The sequence below is a fragment of the Pleurodeles waltl genome, chromosome 6, assembly GCF_031143425.1.
Source record: "Pleurodeles waltl isolate 20211129_DDA chromosome 6, aPleWal1.hap1.20221129, whole genome shotgun sequence".
Classification (NCBI taxonomy): domain Eukaryota; kingdom Metazoa; phylum Chordata; class Amphibia; order Caudata; family Salamandridae; genus Pleurodeles; species Pleurodeles waltl.
In genome coordinates, this window is record NC_090445.1 from 842964397 (window position 1) to 842991159 (window position 26763).

The 26763-nt window shown below is 42.6% G+C and overlaps 1 protein-coding gene across 2 annotated transcripts in view; it reads left to right on the forward strand.

Moving 5' to 3' along the window:
• Nucleotides 1–26763, forward strand: part of LOC138300325 (solute carrier family 2, facilitated glucose transporter member 9-like) — a 322183-nt gene that overhangs the window by 105398 nt on the left and 190022 nt on the right. The window contains exon 2 of one of the 2 annotated variants that reach the window (XM_069239555.1): nt 21728–21823. In XM_069239555.1, coding sequence (XP_069095656.1) covers nt 21728–21823 — 96 coding nt within the window. Of the gene's footprint in view, nt 1–21724; nt 21824–26763 lie in introns of both variants that reach the window. The other variant, XM_069239554.1, reaches the window with a different exon arrangement.

Consider the following 26763-nt stretch of genomic DNA (forward strand, 5'->3'; position numbering starts at 1 on the left):
TAGGATCTCTCATGCCTTCGCCACCACCCTACTCCTCTGAGTTTTGTGGTATAAACTGCTTTGGGCATTCCTGACTTGGCGCAGATTCCTACTGCCACATAGCGCCGGGAGGCCAGACAGCTAGATGCTGCTGGCTGGTGCATGTTTGCTTCCTCTAGTGCCACCCTACGCTCCTTTAACACCTCCTGTGTGTTTGCTCGCTTCTGTGGGACTCCGTGGAGGGATTATTGCCATCTCTCCCAGAGGATGCTTGTACTGCCCTGATGCCTTTGATCAGAGATAGTCAGCAGACTGTTCGGATCACAGTTTGCACTGGCATGGATACTACTGATTCTGTGGGTTGGCTCATGGCTGCGTCTGTTGCCAGGCGTCGCAGGGCTTGGTTGTTGCCTTCTAATCTTTCTGCTCCTGTGCGCCATGGACTCATTGATATGAAATTTGATGGCAAATTTATTTTTGGTGCCTTCTTGATTCCAGAAAGATTCTAAAAGTCTGGGGGTTTGGGTCTCCTTATACTCCTTTCTGCCTTTGGAGTTGGCAAACTTCAAACAAAAGTCTCAAGTGTTTGCAAGATCCTTTCTTGTCCACGCCAGGCCCCAGACACACACCAGGGGGTCAGAGATTGCATTGTGTGAGAGCGGGCACAGTCCTTTCAGGTGTGAGTGACCACTTCTTTCCGCCCCCCCCCCCCTCCAGCAAAGATGGCTCATTCGGATATGCAGGCTACATCCCAACCCTTGTGTCACTGTCTAGAGGATGGGTGTGAACAGTCCAACTGTCAAACTGACCCAGACGGGGAAGCCACAAAGACAGAGTCACTGAATGGATTAAGCAAGACAACACCTACTTTCTAAAAGTGCCATTTTCAAACTCTCAATCTAAAAACCAACTTAACTAAAAGATGTATTTTTAAATTGTGAGTTCAGAGACCCCAAACTCCATATTTCCATCTGCTCCCAAAGGGAATCTGTGCTTCAAAGTTAACTAAAGGCAGCCCCCATGTTAACCTATGAGAGAGATGGGCATTGCAGCAGTGAAAACCGAATTTGGCAGTATTTAACTGTTAGGTCATGTACTGGTGTGTTTTACATGTCATACCTTAAACATACACTGCACCCTGCCCACGGGGCTACCTAGGGCCTACCTTAGGGGTTCCTTTACATGTATAAAAAGGGAAGGTTTAGGCCTGGCAAGTGGGTACACTTGCCAAGTCAAATTAGCACTTCAGTGGCAGGTCTGAGCCATATTTACAGGGCTACTAATGTGGGTGGCACAACCAGTGCTGCAGGCCCACTAGTTGCATTTGATTTACAGGCCCTAGGTACCTCTAGTGCACTTTACTAGTGACTTACCAGTAAATCAAATATGCCAATCCTGGATAAACCAATCAACAGTATCATTTCTATAGGGAGCACTTGCACGTTAGCACTGATTAGCAGCGGTAAAGTGCGCAGAGACAATAAACCAGCAAAAACAGACCTGAAAAAATGGGAGGAAGAAGGCAAAGACTTTGGGGATAACCCTGCAAAAGGGGCAATTTTCAACACACCTCTTGGTCTTTTTATACCACATAATGTGGTTCTCTTTTTTTTTTTTTTTTTGTGCTTTCCGACAGCGTTGCCTCTTCCTTAGTTTACCCCTAGGCAGATTGCCTATCGTCTGTTAGAGATTGGGTTTGACATTTGCTCTTTTGATCTTTTTGGTGCAAGCTATTTGCTGCATTTTCCTCCTTCTTGTAAGGATCCATGTAAGGATATGTTCTTGTACTCCTCCGGGAGCCACGTCCTTCCTAACTTGTTTTAGGATTCCTAGCATTGGCACTATTTCCTACTCTTCTTCTACGGAAAGTTTTTTTTTTTCTCTATTTTCTTTTTTTTTCTTAAGGTTCTATGTTACACCTTGTCTTTCTCTGCTTGCAGGCCCATATTGATGCCTTTTGCAGGTCTCCTCCCCCCTGTCTTTAGGGGGGGAGGTGTCGGTAGTCCCTTACCTCGTGTTTCTTTTTTTGCTTAAAGAAACCCAAAACATTAAATGATGTATAAATCATTTACAAAAAAAATAATAATAATTTCATTGGAATTGGGGCAACGGTATTATCGACCGGAAAGTTACCCTTCCTCATTTCCATTTGTTCCCTTTCGGTTCATACCAAACTATTTCAACTTGTCTTGTTCCCTTTGTAACATTCCTGGGGCTTGTAGTTCCGCTGTGGTGTTTTACTCACGATCTTTCTTTCACGCAGGATATTGTGTGTCCTATTGCAGCACTACCTCTTCCAGAGGCTGTAACTTTTTTCTTTTCTTGACTGTACAAGGAATTCTTTTGTTCTTTCATATGTTATTCTCGTGCCATGCTTTACCGTTTCCTCTCACCCCAGCAGGAGCGGTACAGTATTGGTTTCATCCCTGGGTTGTGTTTGCTTTTATACAGCTTTCTCTGTGGACTTCTTCCTTTTGTTCATTATCCCCTGTGATCACTGAGATGTGTGCTCTCTTGATTGCCGTTGTCGGTATTCCTTCCATTGCCACTTGTTGGTTGGATGTTTTCAGGTTGGTTGGCTCCACCCTTTTTTGTGCACACTTTTGAGGGTTGTTCCCTCCACGTGTCTCACTTGCCGGCCTGTCACCTGTTTATGGACATTTTGTCCTAAGTTCCTTCCCGGGCATTACATCTTTTATTGCTGATGGGTGGTAATGTATTTCCTCTATGCCCTAGGTGTTTTCCTTTGACATCTTCCATATTTCTCAGACGTCCAGTGTCTCATCGTCCGGTTACCCTCCGTATTTTCCATGCCCTCATTGTCACGGTCATACTCTCTCACTCTTAGTGGTGAGGCTCTATTCTGAGTCTGTTGCTATGAGGTGTCACCGTTTTCTTTGTTACTTTCCTGCCCTGGTCTTCCTCTCTAGTTGCCATGGCTGGTCCGATTCCTCGTCCATGGTTTACATTGCTTTGCTTATTTTCTTATGTTCTGTGCTTCTGTGCTCCGCGGTTCTGTCAGCCCCTTTTGAGCAAATGATTATTCCACCTTCCGTTCCCATGCAGGGCTGCATTTGTTGCCTCTTCATGGCTGTTTTTGTTGACAGGGGTCCCTTCTTCCCCTTAATTTCTTTTCTCAAGGTCATTTTTTGTATTGTATATGCACTGGGACGTTTGGTTATTTTGCCTAATGTGGTTCCATTTCCACTGCAAGAGTTCCGTCTCTAGTCCTTCTATAACACCCTGCATTGTTATTGTATTCATACGCTCTGCACTTTTTCTTGCGCAGGCCCGTTTTTGTTCCTTCAACTCTATTAACCCATTGGGTTCTTGAGCTATGTTTTCCTGGTTCTTCTGGGGCAACCATTACTGCTTGTCTTGTACATCTTTGAGTGTTATATTTTTTCTTTTGGTTAATCGTAGCCTTCTGCTTTAGCTTGTGTGTTCTTCACATATGTGCTCTGCTGGGGTGCTTTTCCCTTCTGCTGTGATAGTTCTCCCTTGCATGTTACAGTAGTCATTGATACCCTTTTTGGTCTCTCTGACTTCTTCATCTATTCTTTTCACATTCTTTCACATGTTTTCAGTGTCTATCTCTTCAGGTCCATTGGACATGTTTACCCTTTCTATCATGCAGCTGTCATTTGTGGCTCTGACTGCCCCATTTGTCGTGGCCGCTGCCACATTTTCTGTGGGGACTTTACTTTCCAGTCCTGAATTCTTATATATCCCATATTGATATGCCAGTCATTTTGTCCTGTGCGTAACTTACGTTATCCTCTAGTCCTGTCTGTCTCATGCCTGGTTATTTCATTTTTGTTGCCAGGTTGTTCTTTGCAAGACTGGTGAGATCCGGTCACATCCCTCCTCCTGGATTGGGTTTGCTTGGGTATCTAATTCTAAGATAAGGAATCTGCGACTAGTTGTCTCTATCAGATGAACATTTTACGTACATTCGGTAACGCCTTATCTGGTAGAGACACAGACTAGCCGCAGATTCCTTATCTCACCCACCCATCCTCCCCACTTGCGAACTGTGTACTCTTCAGTCCTGCTTGGGGTGATCTCTGTTGTGTTCTCGTTAATTTACGTCTTACCACATGTCCTTTTCTTTCTTGTTGGCATATGCACTATTTCACTGACCGTTTCTCTGTGGCTTCTCATTGTTCTGTGGCTTCTCGTCCCTGAAGAAACTGACGTCAGCGCATTGGAGGAGGGAATATATGAACTTTGCTGACATCCTGTCTGGGTACGACGTCTCTTCGGAGTCGCTGGACACCTAACAATGTGCAGAGGTACTGCTGAGGAAAAATTCCTGGATCCAGTCTGACGCCTGGGGGAGAAGATAAGGAATCTGTGGCTAGTCTGTGTCTCTACCAGGTACGGCATTACCGAAGGTAAGTAACTTGTTCTTTGAGGCTTTGGAACTGGGTTGTGTTGGTTTTCTTTCAAATGTATTTTCTTGCTGTTTGTCAAACTCTTTGTGCAAGGTGATGCCTCTCATAGCATCTGTTAATGGCAGTGCTCGGGAAGAACTAATCACTAGCCTTTACTACAATCAATCAGTCGATTTGTAAAGCACGCTACATACCCGTGAGGGTTTCAAGGCGCGGGGGAGGTGCTGCTACTGCTCGAAGAGCCAAGTCTTGAGGAGTTTTCTGAAGGAAAGAAGGTCCTGGGTCTGTCGTAGATCTGGCGGGAGGGTGTTCCAGGTTTTGGTGGAGAGGTGCGAGAATGATCTGCCGCCGAAAGATTTGCGTCGGATGCGGGGGATGGAGGCAAGGGCGAGGTTAGCGGAGATGTCGGGTGGGGGTGTAGAAGCGGAGTCTGTTGTTCCGGTATGATGGTCCGGTGTTGTGGAGTGCCTTGTGGGTGAGGAGCTTGAAGGTGATCCTCTTGTTGACGGGGAGCCAGTGAAGGTCTCTTAGGTGGGGGGTGATGTGGCAGTGGTGAGGGATGTTGAGGATGAGTCGGGCGGAGGCGTTTGGGATGCGTTGGAGGAGTTTGGATGAGATACCGGTGTAGAGGGCGTTGCCGTAGTCAAGTCTGCTGCTGACGAGGGCCTGGGTTACTGTTTTTCTTGTTTCTGTTGGGATCCATTTGTAAACTCTGCGAAGCATGCAGAGGGTGTTGTAGCAGGAGGAGGAGATGGCACTGACCTGTTTTGACATGGAGAGTGAGGAGTCGAGGGTGAAGCCTAGGTTTCGTGCGCTGTCGGTGGGTGTCGGAGGGGGACCCAGCGTGGACGGCCACCATGAGTTGTCCCAGACGGAGGGGGTGCGCCCAAGGATGAGGACCTCTGTTTTGTCCGAGTTTAGTTTTAGACCGCTGTCTCTCATCCAGTCGGCGATGGCTTTTAGTCCCTTGTGGAGGTTGGTTTTGGCAGTGTGCGGGTCCTTGGTGAGGGAGAGGATAAGTTGGGTGTCGTCGGTGTAGGAGATGATGTTGAGGTTGTGCCTGCAGCCCACTTGTGCGAGGGGGGCCATGTAGATGTTGAACAGCGTCGGGCTGAGGGATGAGCTCTGGGGTACGCCACAGATGACGTTGAAGGCTTTGGTTTGGTACGGGGAGGCGGACTCTTTGGGTTCTGCCGGCAAGTAAGGATGCGGTCCATTCGAGGGCTTGGTCCTGGATTTCTGCTGCAAGGTCCTACAAGGACCTCATTGAGCTTCTAACAGTAGCCCTGTCTCCCTTCTCTCCATGCACAGAAATGTAGTTGGCGAAGTCCTATCCACACTCTGCTTTTATCAAGCTAAACAAGGCATCATCTCTCATGAATCCGCTGGTCCCTCAAAATGTCAATGCAAGAGTCTGAAGCTTACACTGAAGTGGAATTTTACATGAGTGGTGTCAGTAGATCGCGAACTTCGAATACAGAAAAAGTCTGGTCAGAACTGATGATTCACAACTCTGTACGCTCCTTTATGTATCTAACCAGGGACATGGTCAGCGGTCCTATTTCAGCTATGAAGGCATGCTAGGTAGGCCAGTCCACTTGAAGGAACAGGTATGGGACCTCGTGTTATCAAGGACAATCCTAGGCCTCTAAGCAACCATAAGAAGAGCCAGATTGCAGGAGCAAACAGTCAGGCTACTAGTTACATATGCAGTGGGACACACAGTGCAGGGATACATGCCCAATTACCACGGAGGGGGAATTCCTTTACAGCTTGCAAACCCTAGTGCTATTTTACTACTTATTTTAGGTAAATTGTTTTGAATTTGAATGGAGCTTTTGACGCTGTTATTTAGAATCGCAAGAACAGCCAGCTTTATTTGGAACACCAGAGTTATTGGAGTTTGTAATGTGTGCCCCTTCTGAAGTGCCTGTTAATTTCTAGCCAATTAATTTGAGCATCAATTAGGCCTGTTGGCACACTGTCATTGTACTGGCTGAACAGTGATCAGTATCTACCGTTGGCTCTCTGCTGAACACGTATCTTCACTTCTTGAGAAACTGGTATTCTTTTAAATCAAATCATGCGCACCAAAACAGAGCTCTCTAAAATGTTTGTCAGCCATCAGTATTTCCTCCAATACTGTTTTGTTTGATTTGTATTCTGGTACTTCTAGTTCTGCTTTTATAAAAAGGGGAGCAAAAAAAAAAAACTAAGCGTAGAAAAAATGCAGAACCATATTAACAACTAACATCTGGATTGAGAAAACCTAATACTATGGCTTATATGCAGATATGAAATTATCTGCAATAATGGTAATGATTGTTTTGTTGGGTTGACTGCTTAAAGTGAAATTAAAAGTGGCTGCTGTCTGTGCAACCAGGCAAAACAGTTATTGCTTATCAATGAGTGACGTCTCTGTATACTAATTCCGAGTTGCAAATAGAGGTGGGTGAACCAGCAAAGAAATAGGGCGAGCAGAGCCAAGCCAGTGTTCTGGCTTAGCTATAACAGTCCATTCGCGAGCCAAGCCATGAAATTGTTTGGCATGTTTATCATAATGTCAAAATGATAGTCTCTTCAAAATAGTATTTTTTTTTATTTTTTTATACAGTAGTGTTTCACCATAATACATCAAATTATATAACTTCGTAGACAAGACAGTAAGTTATAGTTTTAAAACATGAACTTAGAAACGTTAATGGTTCTGCCCTCAATCACAATGTTTTTAGTGAACTAAGAAGTCATTAGGAATGTGAACACTAAATTAGAGATTTAGCGATATAATAGTATTTTAAATCAAACATGAGGTGCTTGTACACCCTACATCCTGAGCTCAATAATTTAAAAGTGCTCTCCTAATAATAAAGAAAAAAGGTCTCTGTGAAATATGTTTGCTTGGGATCACACAATTTGCATAAGCAGGGAAGCTGGTTTTTATTCTAAGTTATCTGGTTTCATATTTTCAAATTCAGCATCCAGCTGTATAGCTGTCTCTCTTTCCTGTTTTACATCAAAGGTCACTGTTTTGTCTTTTATTCTTGGCAACCGGCAAACCGGCAAAGACGTAGCAGACCTGACTCGATGTCACCAGACCAAACTACCAAGCAGCCCTTTTTTTGGAAAAAAATAAATTTTTGCTGTATTTTGGCTAATTTCTTGGTCTCCTCCAGGCTAACCCACAAACTCTGTGTACCTCTAGAATCCCTAGGATGTTGGAAAAAAAGGGATGCAAATTTGGAGTGGACAGCTTACGTGGACAAAAAGTTATGAGGGCCTAAGTGTGAACTGCCCCAAAGAGCCAAAAAATGCTCTGCACAGGAAGGGGAAAAGGCCTGGCAGCGAAAGGGTTAAAACTGGATTGCTCATCAAACATTACTATCACGTGTACCATCCTATTGATTTTTATATGCTCCAGACCTTTTCTTTTTAATGTTAATCGTCCACACCCTTGATTGTCATTGCCAATCCCGCCGGCGCATAAAATCAACCTAGCATTCATTTTTTAGGACATTCCTCATTGTTCACACCTGAACAAATGTAAGCCCAAGTAACGCAGAACCTCGCTGCTTTTTTACCTCCGTGGGTGGTGATGGAGCAGGGATTCTTGTACCTCAGTCTTATAATCATTAAATAAACCCTGCCATTGCTCATACAGACCTTTGTCAATTGACCAGGAGAATTGAGAAGGAGCAATCATGTACATCAAACTCTATGAATGGCCACGTCCATTTGAGGCTTCACAAAAATCAATAAAGAGAGTTGGTGTCAGCTCAAGGGTTTTATTAACAAATTAATTCAAATACACTTATTCACTCAGTAATTATTAATATTTAGTCACCATTATTACAGATTCAAAAATTCCATTGGTTGGTATTTCAACACAAAACATACCGCATTAGTAATAATTAAAAATAGAATGACGAAAATACAGCAAGTGTATTCCATAAAGGAAGTCACAAATTTAAATTGATAAAGGTTTCGGCATACAAGGTCCGCTTCTTCAAAAGCAAGGTAAGGTGTTCGTTTCAAAAACTCAAGAGTTCTGAAGAGAGAACGAAAATGGACAGGCATTAAAGATTTGGCACTTACGCAATAGAAAATTTGCAAAGCTGATTTATAGAAGGCGTACCTAGACTCTGAATGAGTAATGTTTCAGAAGAGTCTCTCCTATCCATTCCAGCTCTGCACTAAACCTACGGGGCGCACACACTAATAAGTTTTCCTAGTTTTTCACATCTTCACAATGAAGTTCAGAATTGGGTCCTTGAATTGATACACTGCGTACATCTTGTGGTTCAGACAGGTCTTTACATATGTCATATTTCTTGCCATCTCCTTTACTCCTGGTAAGAACCTCCCTCACTTTGAGTTTTCTAATATATAATGCATGCCTATTCACTAGCTAACAGAAGGACCCAGGAAAGTTACAGCATCTGCCCTGGAAAACAAAAAATATCTTGCGCCTGACAACAGTGTAAAACAAAACAGGCCTCTTAACATGTAATATTGACATTTAATATGGCATCAGTAGTTAAAATAATTATAATCATTACACTATGTTTTTTCCAATTGTGTGCTTCCAGTGTCTAAATATGATTATCTACTACGAAGTTGCATTTTATACATGTTACTCAGCATAACATTTTGCACTTCTCAGTTAAATGTGTTTAACTGCAAAATGAAGGAACTCACTCCATCAGTGGCAATAACTAGTATGAGTGCAGTTCTAATTTGTCATCCTGGTCTGGCCAGTTATTTTGGAGAGCATATGGATGCCTGTAGCACACACAGTTCGGAGGACTTCAATCTTCTTACTACTGAAGTTTTACTTGTTAAGTTTTACTACTTGGGCAGCAATCCACCAGTTGCTGTGACAAACTGACTCGTGGTCTTGTGCAGCACTAGGGCTTACACAGCGGGTAACAGTCTTGACGAAAGTCTCCCTCTCTGGTCTGATTACTTTGCCTTGTGGTTTCCTCTGCACTTTAAAGCAATTTAAAACTGCTCAGCTCCACCTATATCTGTCTCACATGATGACGAGCAAATACAATTTTGCTAAAATCGAGTTTTTCACTTTTACAGAATTACTGCCTTCTTCCGTTCCAGTCCTGAACAATGACATTTTTAATAATTATTTTGAATACAGTCAGTGACTTACTTCAGCCTCAAACGCAGTGGCCCCTGTTAAAACTTTATTGTCACGTGCAAATACTTCAGCTCCTTGGTACACAAGTTTCATCAGAAATAAAACTGGTTTATACCACTTGCGGGGGCCACTGGCGTTTTACACTATTTTCGGCCAAAAGCAACCATACTTTAGCCTTGAGAAAATCTAAAAAATGATTGCTCTCACCAGAACACAATATTAGGCTTTCTGAATTTCAATTGTAATATTTATTCTAAAGAGATTTTTAAAATTATCAGTTCATTAATGTTATATGTACTGCTAAATCCATTTCACCGTTTTCAGATTTCAGCTATGCACTTGCGTATTTTTTATAAGCTAAATTTCAAGACCTCTACAATGCTTTATATTCCACAGATTGTATTCTAAAAATGATACTTGGATAGTGATTCATACCCATTGCAGCTGCCTGTTACCTTATAACACAATGTCTCATCTGTTTTCATGGTACACATGCTACTTTTGATTAAAGCTGGGGACTCCAACTCTCCAGATGACCCTTTTCTGGGTAAAGTCTCTTCGATTTGCCAACCTCAGATTGAGAATTGGTCAGTGTCCTATTCCACAGCCATAGTCCCTAAAGACTGGAAAATGGCCTGTCTCATACCTCTCCTAAATAAGACCTCTTTGGATGAGAACATTCTGAGCAATTACCTGCCCATTTTGCTTGTCCCATTCATTGCAAAGACTGAAGAGAAGAAGGTAAATGGCCAGATTAAGACATGAATTGTCTCCAAAACTCTCTTGGAAATTTCACAAGCAGGATTTTTCTCTAATTTAACTACGGACGTGGCTCATCACAATTCAAAATGAGCTTTGAAAAATTCCAGATCACTGAGGGATGGTGGCCTTCGTCCTATTGAACGGGTCATAGAGAGGATTTTGATCACAAGATTGTAATCAACAGGTGTTAAATGTCTGATTCCAGACTGGATTTCTTTTTTTTTTTTTTTTTTTTTTTTTTCAGCTTAATGCCAAGAAGTGCTGATTACTTGTCTTCTGTTCCCCCTGTTTTGGGGTGTCCCCTAGGGGTTGTCTTGGAGCCCTACACATTTAAATCTCTATGTGGCTCCTCTGGCCAATTAGATTAGGTGTTCTGGACTAGCCTCTGTGTTATGCGGGCAACATGTAGTTAATTTTACAATTGGATCGAAATTGTGAGGTCGACAGTCTGAATTTTTGTACTTGCTTGTCCTCTGAAACGTCTTGGATGAACACTTGCCAAAAGCTAAATGCAACTAAAACCGAGATAGTGGTCACAAGTGGTCAGTCTTTGATCTGGTCATCTCCCTGGTAGCCTGAGACCCTTGGCAGTTGTCCAGTTCTTTCTTCCCTCAAATAATCTGGGAATTCTCCTCGATATTTAGTTTTCTTTTAAACCTTATGTAGCCAAGTTAGAGGCGCACTTTTTTTCTTTTAAAAGTCTGGGGAAAGAATCAGTTTTCGTTCCTTCCACAACCATGCCATTCAAAGTAATGCAGTCCACAGTAGGTGTCAAGTTAGGTTATTGGGAGATGTGTAAGAGATTTTTGTCTTGCCTTTAAAGCTGTGAGTCAAACTGGCCATTCAGCTAGTCAGCATTTGTTTACTCCCTATGCCCCTATTTGGCCTCTTTGCTCGACATTTGTAAAATCAGAACTGTGATAGGAGGGTAGTACTTTCTCTTTCATAGTTGTCACTTTGAAACGTCCTCTCCTGCAGCATTCACTCTGTTTCAAACTACATGGTATTTTGTAGAGCACTAAAAGACTTCCCCTTCCAGTTCTGTCTTGCTTTGTCTTTCTAGCTAGCACCAAGACCACTACGGGCAGATGGTAATTTAATATCTTACGACAAACCTTCTATATTTGGAGAAAGCCCTTGCTATTCTAGCTATAGCTGCTATGTTAAGCTTGGCAAATCATAACTCTGTAGATCGATGGAGAAGGCAGAGGAGTTATTTTTCATTTCTTTTTTCCGTATTTAATGACGTCTGTCATTTCAATCAAATTGATTGATCAAACTTTGAAATTACCTCTCCTGCTCTAAATATTCTACTGGTGATTGCTTTAATTGTTCCACTTGCGTTGAAACTAATATTCAAATATGCCCTGAACAGCAAATTTGGACGGAAGGGCTTACTATTCAAACCAATACAATCAGAATTTGAATTTCACATCTGCAAGTTTGTGGGGTGGGGGCGGCAAGCACAGGCATACTAGTATTCAACAGGCCAGCTCCACAAATTCTTGCTGTCAAAATGCGGATGAATGCATATTTTGTTGTGCTGGGTGGTTTAAAAATGCATCCAATTTATGGATGTGCATATTATTAAAATAAATATCAATGCAGTTTATGGGGTGAATGGATGTGTTATCTAATGCAAACCTAGCATGAGAGGAATGGAGTGCTGAATGGGGGCATGGTCCCTAAGAGGATGCGATAACTAAGGGAAAGTCAGTTGTAGACTGTTTGGGTCAGAGGTATGGCTCATTGAAGAGATGTCTTCTTTTTTTTTTTTTTTCTTTCTCCATATAGTAGGAGTGTGTCCTGATTTGATGTTGCTACAGATGCTGTCCTTGATACTGAAAAGATGAACTAAGAAGGCTTGCTTTCTGTATTGTTTTTTTTCTTCTTTCTTGTAATGTGTTGTCCATATCAGACACTATCCAAACTCCTAGCATTATAATTGATGCATCTGGCCTTGAAGATGAGTTTTGTTGGAAGGGTGAACAAGTGTATGTCATTTATTAAAGTGGAGTGATGTGGTCGATTATTTTTTTTTTTTTATTTTTTTTTTTTAGCCCTTTATAAGCTATGCCATTACGTGTAGGACACCTTACAGTGGTGCTAGGGTGGTAACGATGAGACCACTGAGCATGGCACTGCCTTTGTCCAGATGGGTGAGATCTAAGGCTTTACGGTTGTTCTGACGTCATCTTCCTGGTAGGAACAGCTTAACTTTCTTCAAGAGGTAGAGTTGAAAGCAAGATGTCTTAGTCTTCCTGGTAATATGTTGCTTGAATGAGAGTTGTATGTCTAGGGTGAATGCAAAGATTTTGCATGATGCATCCACTACATGTGGAAACTTGGTAGGTTTATATTTTAGAGCCAGGTCTGAATCTGGGTTTTGGTGCTTTTGGTGAACTGGAGCAATTCCGACTTCATAGGGTTAACTTTCAAGAAATTAGTTGACATCCAAGACTAGATGAGTTTGAGTCAGAACGTGAGTCTCTGTATGTCACAGGTGTCGAATATTTTTAGGTAGAGTTAGAAATCAGGTCTGTATTATTGAATCTTGATGTTGCCCTTTGCAAGAAATGATCTGAGAAGTTGCATATAGAGGCTTAAGTTTTTGGGAAAGGGAATGAAGTCGCTGGTACTCTGCCGGAAACTGGATATATCTGTGGCCTTGTGGAAACTATTTGTATGAGTTGGCGCTGGTCGGTAATGTAGACTCTGAATAGTTTGATAGTGCCTGAAAATACTATATGTGTTTTCAGAGTGTCGATCAGAGATAGATGGTTGACTGTGTTGCAGACTGCAGAGTGGCCAGGCAGGACCAGAAGCATGGGTAATGCCTGTTGCTGAAGAAGAGGACATCATTGACTACTTGGAGTATGGCTGCCGTGGTGCTACGGCACGACCTGAAGCCTGATTCATAGGCTTTTAGAAGCTTATTATTGCTGATGTGCTTCTTTACCTGGGTGTCAACTGCTCTCTATGCTTTTTCCTGTAAATTTAAGGGGTGGATATGTTGCAACGTAGTAAAATCACAGCTGAAGTTAAGAATCCATTGAAGCTAAATGTTCTAGTGAATTGAAGTTTAATGCAACTTGTGACAGTCCATCCACCAAGTCCAGTTTATAACTGATGCAGAACCTGCTATGAATTAACACTTAAAACTCCATCCAATACTCCAGGCCACATCCTCACTGATAAAAAAAAAAAAATGTACATACAATGAAACAAACAACACATCTTTTTCCTTTAAAAAAAAAAAATGACGATAGATTAACTACAAAAAACCTAATGTAAACCATAACATAGTCCTGAGGCTGACAGGATTTGTATGTTTTCTACTAACATGATTACGCTCTAAAGCACATCCCATTTATTGGAGTGACCACGCTTGTTCAAATCATCCGATGTCACAACCTCCGCAATTGATGGAGGAATATTGATCAGGTCACTCTGCGTATGTCACTCAAGTCCCAATTGACACAGACCATCATCAACTTTCTCAGGCACATCCAGAAAAACATTACTCCTGTCCACCCCTTCTTAGCATCTATCCTTCTTCATAAGGAAACATGGCCTACATTCCACACTGTTCCACCATCCCCATGTACTACATGTCTGAAAACTTAAATTACTTTTACTGAATCAGACCAACTTGCTAATCCTTGGCCAACGATCTTGCCTCTCATAACAGGTACCAGATCACCAACCTTTACTTGCTATTTACTACTAATACCTCTCTTGCTGTCTGTAATATCTTTCATTCTCCCTTTGTAGTTCTTTACAGTTCACCATAACGTGAAAAATAAATTTAAAATTCACAGATTTTTCTTATTCTTTAACCACCGTGGCAAAAGCTTAACTCTTGGTTTATGTCCTCTTAACTCAAAAGGACTCACGCAGGTCACTGAATTAGGTGCAGTCCTATGTGTGGTCATATGTTCATTTCATAAAATCTTAGCATTTTTTTTTTCAATAAGCATCCAAAAGGCTCTGCTGTTAAAGCATAGTTATATATAAACTTGGAAGTCAAGAAAAGCCACAAATTACTCTTTTGAAGTAGATACAGGAGCTTCTAGGACAGCCTGTATTTGATTGCATTTGGGTTTGATGCCCAATACATATATCAAATGGCCCAGCTATTCAACTTCAGTCTTGCAAAATTTGCCATTTTCAGTTTCAGACCTTTGTTAATGCTTTGACCACACTGTCAAGATTTTTGTCATGTTCTTCTCTGTTACACCCATAAACTAGAATGTCATTTTGGATAGCCATGGCACCTGATGAGTCTTCCAGTAATCTCTGGAAAACGGATTCTGCACTACACAACCCATATACCATCCTGCGAAGAATATAAAAGACCATCTGGGTAATGAAGGTTGTCAATATTTTAGATCTTCCTCCAATTTAATTTGATAGTAGCCACTTGCCAAGTCCAATGTAAAAAACTACTGTCGCCCCTGCTGAGGTGTAGAACCCATTTCATGCAGTTTGGGAATTGGGTGATCATCAACCCAAACAGCATAATTTACACTACGTAAATCAATACATAGTTTTGGCTCGCCTGATGCTTTGGTTAAGATTAGTACCGGAGAAACTCCAGGAGATGATTCTACAGTTTCGATAATGCCCTATTTGCATAAATCGTCTAGCATCTCCTCAAGTGTCCCTCTGTACGACAAAGGAACATTCCTAACTGCCTAATATGAATCCTTGAGTATTATGCAGTGTTCAAACCCTTCAAATTCCCTGAATTTCTCAATAAACCCATTCTCATATTTCGATTTTTAAATTTCGTTCAAACTCCTCTGTTAAAAAATAAAATAAAAAGCTATTCTCATTGTTGATGCTGGTTGAATAGTCTTTCTCAACAATTAAAACAAAACCGAGAGATTGGCTTTCTGGTCTCATCTAACACCCTTCTCTTCTTGGTGTGGCCTCCAGAGTAATGTTTGCCCTTTTTTGGCTACATATACTTGACCTCAAGTGTGCCATCCTGAAAAATCCAAGTCACCTCCGAAATACCCAATTACATCTATTTTGTGTCCTGTGTATCTCCGAGGACATATATCTAGAGGCAAAATATCTCTGCCCATTCATAATATTTCCCTCAAGACCTTTACTAATGATACCATACCATACACATGAATAGACTAGTACAGTGACAAAACTACTATCCATTTTTCAATACACGTTTTGGAAAACCTTTCTTAGAATGTTTATTCCCTATGCTTAATATGGTTTGGATCCTGCTTAATGTGCACAGCTTTATAAAAACAATCATTTTTTATTTCATTAATCTGTTGGAGAAATGATTTGCACACAGTAGTAAAGTGTCCCTTTTCATTGCACTTTGAGCATACATTGTCAATAACAAGACAACCTTTAAAATTGCCAATAATGGTATGCACTTCCCCGTCTGTAACACTATCACAGAGACCACTCAAAAAAGGTAATTTTCTTTTCCTGCTGAAGTTTTGTTCACATTATTTTCATTGCTAGAACTTCTTCAAATTTCCTGTACAAGCTTTTCTAAATGTTCACTATTCTTATCAATTTTAATAGCTGCATTGAGTTATATCAGTGCGTGTCCTAAGCGTTTCCTGTACTTTATCAGCCTTCGTTAGATACTGATCCCGCAATACCTGTTAATAATTGATGTGCTTGAAATCCCAAGTAGAGGCTAGAGACCTTAGGGTGGTGACCAATTCACCAGTCGATTCTTCTCGACCTTGTCTTCTGGAATAAAATGTTAATATTTCCATAACTACATTAGTTTTCTTGCCATATCTTGTATATCAATATGCCTCCAAGCAAATGAATATCTCTAAATTGCCAGAGTGAATTAAAACGGGTACATTTTTATTCTCTTTTAACCAAACACCACCCAGGCAGTGTTTACGCAAAGACATTTTTTTCAGGATCGCAGTCGTCCTCTTCCAATACCTCTGCCTTTGCTGAAGACCGCTTCCCATGTATCCCATTCCAGGGGAGGCTCCCAGGTGTAGGCATAAATGCTGATGGTGGTATGATACTGGACATTTTGATAATTAATAGAGAATGAAGGATACAATAAAAAGGTGAACAACAAGAAAAATAAGTTCTTGAACCAAAAAATATGCAATATGTCTACAATTTATGAATAAAGTAATAAATGTTGTCACCATAGTAAATTAGGATGTTACTGAGGTGTGTGCATCACCAAAATGGTGCCATATGGTGAATGATCAGCTGCAGATCCTCCCAGAAGAAATGGTAAATGAAATAACGAAAGTTGGAACAGTAGTCAGTGTATTACAGAGGTGTGTATCACTGTATATGCACTGTATCAAATGTGGATTCATTTAGATAAAATGTTATAGCCATAGTCAAAATCTGCCTAAACAGTAAGTGACATTCGTAGTACACAAATCAAATCAGCTTAGCAGTAAGAAGTGGAAAGAAAAGGAGATATGCTCCCAAACCAAGATGATGATCGATGTAATGGCACACAACATGATATACACGCATGTGCTCTGGTTTGCTCTGACACTAGGAAGATGTACAATCGCCCCAAATCAAGATGGCATTTGACGTTATAATGTGATGACACTAAACATAATGCACTCCAGTTAATGTTGACACCCGCCACTGAGTTCATACAAAGCAGAGTGTGTGCCGAGTACAGAGAAGAACATAAAAGGCTCATGAGCAGGACTTGAAGAGAAGACATGTGCAGTTAAAATAACGGTAAAGCCAAATTAGAAAATTTCTGAAATTTCAACAGTATATCACAAGATATATAATCTATATATGGAATGTGGGAAGACTCACTAATAATGGGATATCAGTCCCAAGTAATCCAGTGAAGCTTGTAATCCAAACACAGTTTTAATTTTCTGCTTGTCATCAGTGTTGCAAAGTAGTAAAAACACATCTGAAGATAAGAATCCAAAGGGGCGAAATCTTCTAGTGATTTGACTTTTAATGCAGCTTGAGAACATCCAAGCATCATGTTTAGCCTATAACTGATGCATAACCTGTATGGAATTACACTTATACCTCCCCCTACATTCAAGCACTCCAAACCACATCCTCACTGATGAAAGATGCACTTTTTTAAAAACATAACATACACTAGGGTAATAGGATTTAAGTTGATGAGGTTGGCTGGATCGAGGCATGATACCTTTAGCAGGGAAGGATCTGACCTATCTTAAGGGCACCCAAGAATGTTCTTGGCTTAGGAAGGCATTGTTAATGTAGAGAATGGGTGTAAGGGCCTCTGCTTAGATCAATTTGGTGATTGAAAAAGAAAGGATGTTTTCGTAGAAGGTTATCTTGAGAGTGTGTGGAGGATACTGAAAAAATCAACATGCTGTCTGGACTGAATGAGACCAATTTGGTAGTGAGATTGAGTGATGGTTGGAAGTAACTGGGCCGTGGACGTGGTAGCAGTGATGGATCTGATTATGCTGATCATCTCAGTGAAGATGAGATTGATTGAATTTCGTTTGTCAAGTAAAGCAGAAGCTGCAGGTCCAGGGAGGAGATTGGTTTAGTGTTTGACAGTATTGAAGAAGGACTTCACTTGCTTATGCATGATTGTCTCACGGTTGTGCTGTGTTGAAACTTTATCTGTGATGATGAGGGATAGATGATTAGAGAGCAATGTTTGGACTAAGGTAGAGTCAGGCAGGCATTTTGACTGTCTGTTTCCGTATTGTAAGGTCTTTGTTGTACCAGAATGCTGAGAGCTTTGACTTGGTTGATCGTGTTTTCTGTGGAGCATTGTAGGAAGTTGGCTCTGTATGTACTATTTCAAAGTAAGAAATAGCATGCTCAGAGTCCAAGGGTTCCCCTTGGAGGTAAGATAGTGGCAAAAAGAGATAATTCTAATGCTCTATTTTGTGGTAGTGTGGTCGAGCAGTAGGCTTATCAGAGGGTAGTGTTAAGCATTTGTTGTACACACGCAAGCAATAAATGAGGAACACACACTCCAAGACAATTCCAGGCCAATAGGTTTTTATATAGAAAAATATATTTTCTTAGTTTATTTTAAGAACCACAGGTTCAAGATTTACAATCAATACTTTAAATGAAAGGTACTTCACTCAGGTATCATGGGAACTTTGAATCAGCAAAATAGCATGTACAGTTTTGGCAAAAATGGCAATAAGCTATTTTAAAACTAGACAGTGCAAATTTCAACAGTTCCTGGGGGAGGTAAGTATTTGTTAGTTTTGCAGGTAAGTAAACCACCTACAGGGTTCAAAGTTGGGTCCAAGGTAGCCCACCGTTGGGGGTTCAGGGCAACCCCAAAGTTACCACACCAGCAGCTCAGGGCCGGTCAGGTGGAGAGGTAAAAGTGGTGCCCAAAACGCATAGGCTTCAATGGAGAAGGGGGTGCCCCGGTTCCAGTCTGCCAGCAGGTAGGTACCCGCGACTTCGGAGGGCAGACCAGGGGGGTTTTGTAGGGCACCGGGGGGGGACACAAGTCAGCACAAAAAGTACACCCTCAGCGGCACGGGGCGGCCGGGTGCAGAGTGCAAACAGGAGTCTGGTTTGTAATGGAGTTCAATGGGAGACCCAGGGGTCTCTTCAACGAAGAAGGCAGGCAGGGGGGGGGATGGGGGTCCTCGGGTAGCTACCACCTGGGCAAGGGAGAGGGCCACCTGGGGGTCGCTTCTGCACTGGACGTCGGATCCTAGAGCTCCTGGGGGCTGCGGGTGCAGTGTCTTTACCAGGCGTCTGGTTCTTAGAAGCAGGCAGTCGCGGTCCGGGGGAGCCTCTGGATTCCCTCTGCAGGCATCGCTGGGGGAGCTCAGGGGGGTCAACTCTGGCTACTCACAGGGTCGCAGTCGCCGGGGAGTCCTCCTGTAGTGTTGTTTCTCAGCAGGTCGAGCCGGGGCCGTCGGGTGCAGAGTGGAAAGTCTCACGCTTCCGGCGGGAAACCTGCAGTCCTTTAAAAGTTGTTTCTTTGTTGCAAAGTTGTTTCTTCTTTGGAGCAGAGCCGCTGTCCTCGGGAGTTCTTGGTCCTTTTAGATGCAGGGTAGTCCTCTGAGGCTTCAGAGGTCGCTGGACCCTGGGGGACGCGTCGCTGTTGCAGTTTTTCTTGAAGTGGGGAGACAGGCCGGTAGGGCTGGGGCCAAAGCAGTTGGTGTCTCCATCTTCTCTGCAGGGCTTTCAGGTCAGTAGTCCTTCTGCGTCTTCAGGTTGCATAAATCTATCTTGCTTGGTTCTGGGGGCCCCTAAATACTCAATTTAGGGGTGTGCTTAGGACTGGGGGTTAGTAGCCAATGGCTACTAACCCTGAGGGTGGCTACACCCTCTTTGTGCCTCCTCCCTGAGCAGAGGGGGCACATCCCTAATCCTATTGGGGGAATCCTCCATCTGCAAGATGGAGGATTTCTAAAAGTCAGAGTCACCTCAGCTCAGGACACCTTAGGGGTTGTCCTGACTGGCCAGTGATGATTCCTTCTTTTTTTCTCATTATCTCCTCCGGCCTTGCCGCCAAAAGTGGGGCCGTGGCCGGGGGAGCGGGCATCTCCACTAGCTGGAATGCCATGGGGCGCTGTAACAAAGGGGGTGAGCCTTTGAGGCTCACCACCAGGTGTTACAGTTTCTGCAGGGGGAGGTGAGAAGCACCTCCACTCAGTACAGTCTTTGTTACTAGCCACAGATTGACAAAGGCACTCTCCCCATGTGGCCAGCAACATGTCTGGTGTGTGGCAGGCTGGCAAAACTAGTCAGCCCACACTGGAAGTCGGGTATGTTTTCAGGGGGCATCTCTAAGATGCCCTATAGGGTGTATTTCACAATAAAATGTACACTGGCATCAGTGTGTATTTATTGTGCTGGGAAGTTTTATTCCAAACTTTCCAGTTTTCAGTGTAGCCATTATGGTGCTGTGGAGTTTGTGTATGTTAGACTCCCAGACCATATACTCTTATGGCTACCCTGCACTTACAATGTCTAAAGTTTTGTTTAGACACTGTAGGGGCATAGTGCTCATGCACCTATGCCCTCACCTATGGTATAGTGCACCCTGCCTTAGGGCTGTAAGGCCTGCTAGAGGGGTGACTTATCTATGCCATAGGCAGTGTGAGGTTGGCATGGCACTGTGAGGGGAGTGCCATGTCAACTTAGTCATTTTCTCCCCATCAGCACACACAAGCTGGCAAGCAGTGTGTCTGTGCTGAGTGAGGGGTCCCCAGGGTGGCATAAGACATGCTGCAGCCCTTCGAGACCTTCCCTGGCATCTGGGCCCTTGGTACCAGAGGTACCAGTTACAAGAGACTTACCTGGATGCCAGGGTGTGCCAATTGTGGAAACAAAGGTACAGGTTAGGGAAAGAACACTGGTGCTGGGGCCTGGTTAGCAGGCCTCAGCACACTTTCAAATCATAACTTGGGATCAGCAAAGGCAAAAATTCAGGTGGTAACCATGCCAAGGAGGCATTTCCTTACAAGCATGTTATTTGATATACATTCATTCTCATAGCAGTGTTATAGATGTAAAGGAGAGACGTCTGTGGTGGGCTGAAAGTGTTTTGGCAGGTTTACTTCTTCCATGATCTTTTCTAGGTGGGATGTCTTTGCCAGAGTAAGTTATTGTTCCTGTTTTCAGTTGTTGTCCTCGATGCTTAGGTCCAGTGTATGCAATCATAAAGTAGTCAGCCCAGTACAGGGCTATTGTTGTCTGGCAGTGAATTTATGGGGACACGGCAGAATGAGGTACATCAAGTGTGTTGCCTTTGAAGTGGGTTAGGTTACTGATGATGAGTTTTATTTCGAGTGTGTAGAAGACTGCTTCCTTCGTGCATTTTGCATTTTGTGTTGGAGTTGAAGGAAGGTTTAAGTCTCTGTGTGGCATGTGGTGTGGGTGTGTTGGATGGCAGCAGGGGTGATGCAGTCTGAGATTTTATTCTAGGAACTACTTGTTTGGTCCGTAAGATCAGATGAAAGGAAGCCGTAGAGGAGTTTGAAAGCAGGAAGTAGATGGCAAATAGTGCTTAAAATTAAATTATAGAGGTGCAGGTACTCACTGTTTCATAGTGCCTCTTAGCCGCTCAGACATTACATTTCTCTCACATTAAAAAGCACTGCATCACTGTTGAAAAGTGCTAGATTTTCCTTTTAAATTTAATGATATACGGGTACTCTGTACCTGTCAATTCATAGCACTGATAATTAATAAATTGGGCTGGTTGGGAAAACGTTAGTGAAAGAACACAGATGTTAAAATATGGGTAAGTATGTTTACCTGAAATACTTCAGTTGTTAAAATGTAAGAACCCTATATATGTGTGTTTTGGCATTTGTAAACAACTTATCTGCGGTCAACAACACCCATGTGACCAAGCCAATTCTGGTCGAAAAATTAATGCTTTTTCTCTTACTGGCTACTCTTTTAATGTATCTTTTTTCTGTGTGTTTTCTGTCTGTTACATTTTTTGCAGCAGCTTACATTTCCTCTGCTGTCTGTTGGTCTTCTATCCTCTTTTGGTTCCTCTATGCTTTATGGATACAACCTGGCCGTGGTGAATTCTCCAGCAGAGGTAAATCTATTCAAATTCACTTTTTTAATACAAGTATATAGTTCAAATATGTTGCTGTGCTTCTTTAACGCAGTGTCTTTCATTATGACCTGTTTTTAATTTGCCAGTGCGGGTGCATGTGAAGAACACCTATGCTCATTTTTAGGGCCGGGGTCATAAATTTCAGCATTAGAAGTCCCAGGCGAAGGAAGAAAAGAGAACGTGGCAGGGAAAGATGGAAAAAAGTGAAAAATCGAGGATGAAAAAGAACCTGTGACAGTGAGGAAACAAAAGGGCGTGTGGGGCAATGGAAGAAAGGCATGAAGTTTAAACTATTTTGCAGCCTTCGTAGTGGCATTTGACACTTCATCAGAAAATCATTGGGAACAGGCAATTACTCTTTTCCTTTACTTATGAAGCACTGGGTATTTCCTTGGAGCTGCACAGTTGAATCATGCCTCCAGGTTAGGCATGTGTGTGTGTGCTCCGTTTACAGGTTTTCGTAGTGGCCTTGGGCAGTATATGTTGGAATACCTTCTAAGTTCTACTAGGTTAATGAACACATGCTGCATAATTGCGCTAGCTAAGGAAAATAGGCAGAGCTTCTGTTTTTTATAGCTTAAGGGGAAGGAGTGTATCTTTACAAGCTGAGAATGGTCTAGATTCTAGTTCTTCATGATAGACCAGAAATATATCTGTGGAGTCAATTGGTACTAAGGGCCAGATGTAACAAAGGGTTTTACCCATTCTGTGTCTATGGGAAAATGTGTTCGTACATACGGCCCCAAATTTCCACTCCCTTGTGAAGCGATAATTTGTTGTTTTTATTGTTCTCAAATCGTGCAGTTCCCAATAAATGTTAATGATACTAAATCCAATAGTGCGTATTTATCAACAACAAAAGGATGGAAAACTGAGTGGGTCCCACGCAGGAATAAGATTGAGACATACGGGCTGGTCAGAGATCTGTGTGGCAGTCGTATTAACCAACTGAGAAGAGGGAAAGTAGATTGAGTGAACTTTGGAGAGGGCTTGAACTGGCTCCAGAAAACTTAGTAGCAGAGCGAAGGAAATCCAACTTGACGGACCTACTTCAAAGCAGAGTGCCTGGAGCCATCACTGTTTTGACTCTACAACCTCTTCATGGAAGCCTGAGCTGTAACATGAGAAATTTACTGCCAGCTTTAATCCCAATCATTCTTGTGGATTGGTGGAAATCAAAAAGCATGAGAACATTCTGTTCATGCCAATGCAGGGCCATGTAGCATTGTCCTTTTTAATTATTCTTATTGAAGATGTGGAACATAAGTATTACACTCAATTGTTCATATCACTTGGGGCGTTTGGAATGTGCGGAGTTTCAAATTGAGTGTCGGTCCATTGGAGAAGCTGCAAACGGATGTTGCAGAGCCGCTGCAGTTTTTTCCTAAGCACTACACTTAGTTTGTGAAATAAACCAACCTACTTCAACTCACGGAGTGTCCAAGAGTTGTCCCTAGATTCCACTTCCTTTCAGTGCTGGCACTAATAACAAATCACTGTTACAGAGCATGTGCGAGGATGTACATAACTCCAATTCAGGCCGTGTTTTTACAGGGAAATCTGCACAGTCTGGTTCTTCATAGAGAGACACCACACATGAACATCTTCTGCCTAACCCGGGGATAGTCTCCTGCTCTATTAAAATGGCCAAGTGGATAAGAAAACCGGCTGGTGTCCTACTCCATATTCAAGAGAACCCACTATATCACTTGTTGAGACTTACATCTAGGAACAGTATATGTACAGGTTTTCTTTTATTTGTGTATATTGTGCAAGTTACCCTTAAGTGGTGCACACTTCCACCATAGGAGGGCTCTCAACTCTTGTCTTGCTGCAGATTAATTATTTTTGTCATAGACCTTGGAAACATATCCGCTGTCAAATTCAATCCCTTTTGCAGAAATGTTACTCAAAATAATCTAACTGCTGTTGTTGGCTAAAATCTCAATTTATTATGGCAAAGTCACTGTCATTGAATTATATCACTCAGTTTTGTTTTTTAGACTGTAACCTAACTTAATATAATCTAATACTCAGCAGTCAATAAATTGCCCTTAAAGATAATGTCACTGCTTATGATACAGATTATGATGATATTGATAGACGGTATAAACCTTGGGTCGTCAACATGAATGATCAATTTTCAGTAGGTGGAATGATGCCAATGGAATTCTATAAACGTGCAAAAGCATGCATATTTTTCTTCAGCCAACTGATGTCATGTTCATCAGTTATGTTGAGAGCGTGAAACATATAAAGTATCTCGCACTTCATTTTAATGAGCGTTTGGTATAGGACAATAACACTTGAATATGCCAGTGATGGTAAATCTAGTTCTCTGCTGCTACAATAAACTGGCACAAAAATAGTAAGTGAGCATCAAATTGTTAGTGCAACACTGCACTGTTAAAATATATTCTATAAATACGGATGTGATAAACATGTTAATGCTGTATTGTCACATCTACGACTCACAACACTAATAAGGAAACTTCTTTAATACCTTTGTCAGCCTTCCCCCTCATGCCATGTAGCATCAAGACTTCATCTGAAGAGAAGGGCAGTCTGTAAGTAAGCCAGGGACGTGTTTTGGTTGTAGGAGACCCAAACTTGGTTTTCATTTCTAATTTGCACGAAGTGAGTAATTGGTTGTGGAGGCTACTCTTAGAATATTGTTGTCTTGGGAATTGTGTTTGTCTATTTAAATTGTATGGATTTCCTGCGTAACTCCTTTATAGCTGCAAATCTTAAACCATGCCAAACTGTGCCTTAAAAATGTGAACTATTTGATGTAGGGTATTCCTCCTCTGGCTGTGTCCCAAACTTGGGTATAGCCCACAAAAATCTATTCTTGCACGCACCTTGTTTAACCTGTGTATATGAAGACACTTCTATTCCCAATTCTATTTTGTGGATTAGGAGTGCGTGGAAACTTAAGTTCTGTCCAATCTTACAAATTAAAAACAAAAGCATACCAATTTATTGCGTCTCTTGGGATGCTTTGTTGTAGGCAACCTCACCTGAGCCACCTGAGTGGCTCTGCCCTGCTTCACTGCTCTTGTCTCTAGCTTGACTTGAAGGGCCCCTGAAGAAGCCCGCTGTTTGCACTCATCAACTTCAAAGCTGGGTGGCTGTGGCCCGGGTACTGTTACTGAGGCCGCCCCCTACCCCTGGCACCATCTTTTGTCCCATTACCCTTTTCCTGCACATTTATCATTTGAACCAGAGAATATCTAGAGAAACAAGCTTTACACATTGCCTCCTACATTATGCCTGTCTGCTCTGCACCAAGGCACCAGTGGGAGATCACAGGCTAATTTATGTCATTGTGTTGCCCTGACTAGAACTGTTGTCCCTACTTGGACAGGCTGCATACTTCTGTCAATTATAGACCCGGTTTCTAACATTGGTGATCAGAGGTGAGGATAGGATTTGTACTTGTGCAGTACTGCATAATGATTTAGTGTACACTACAACTTCACTTTTAGATCTAGTCTCCTATTTTTGCCTAAACTGTACCAATTGGCATTTTATTCTTTTTTTTTTTTTTTCAACTCTCCCTAATTGGCCTTTTTAAAGGTTTCTGCTAAATTATGTCTCACTCTGAAAAAGTCGTGCCTGCACCTGCAGTAGTTGACTTTGAGCTGACCAGGTTAGAATCTTACACTGTGCAGCAGCTAAAGGGTTTTTGCAAGGATGTCAGTGTCAAAAAGGGGTTTCACAAGGAAGGTGGCACTACAGAAGGATTTGAGGGCCTAGGCAGAAGCCCAGGTTCCATGGAAGGACACCCCAGAGGAGGGGAAAGAAATTCTTAAGAAGGAACTGGACAGAAGATTCCTGAAAGTAGGGTCTGGCAGTGGGAATGGTGGAGGCATACTAACAGTGTCTTCAAGTGAGTCTATAATCCACATCCCAAAAGATTCTGTTTGGGGGATGATGTGGATAAGTGGCTAGCAGCCTATGAAGTGACCTTAAGAGAATGCACAGGTTCCCTAAGGAGGTCTGGGGAGGTAGTCTTTGGTGGTACATGCCCCCTCTGGGGAGAGACACCCTCCTTACTTTAGTTTTGGGGGACATGAACAACTATCCTGCTATGAAAGCCATCTTAGTCAAAAAGTTTGGTCCGACACCTGAAAGGTATAGACAAACTTTCATGGTCAGTCGCAGAATCCACATACCAACACAGATAGGTTTTCCAGACTATGCTGGTAAGGCACTGAAGGGCTGAGTGAAGGGCAGCAATGGGAAGGATTTTGAGTGTCTGTACAAAATGTTTTTGAAGGAGCACATGCCTGAAAGTAGTTTTCCAGAGCTGGACCAACACCTGGTAGATAGCAAGCTGACAATCTAGTAAGCGTGCTAAGGAGACAGACCTGAATAAGTACCGAGAGATCTGGAAAGGCACTTAGAGACCCTAAAGGGAGTGACTCTGAACCTCCTCTGCCTTCGCTTTGGGAGAACCTGAGTAGCCCAGACAGGTCCACTCTTAGTGGGGTGGGTGCAGGATCCAATGTCCCTGCTCCAAGGAGGGGGAGAGGTGTGGGTGGGAGACATCAGAGGGTGCCCTATACCCAAACCCAGAACCTGGGAAGTACCCCAAGGGGGCCACAGTGAGGGAATCTAGTTTCTACCATGAGGCCACCCACTCGGGGACCCCACCCCTCTAGTGTCAGGGGAACTTGGGGTTGGCGGCTGATACCAGCACCCAACCAGTTCTGGTGTCTGGCAGCACCACTCTGCAGAGGAAGGTGCAGAAGGCCAGATGTAGGGGTGGGGAGAGGAAGGACGTGCCCCTAACCCCTGTCCAGCCCAAGGGCACCAACTCTGAGTTGGAGGGCTAGGTTAGGAGTATCCAGCTTGTTAGACCTGACAGCCTTAGGGTGGTCACCCCTAACTTTTTGCCTGCCTCCCTCCACTTT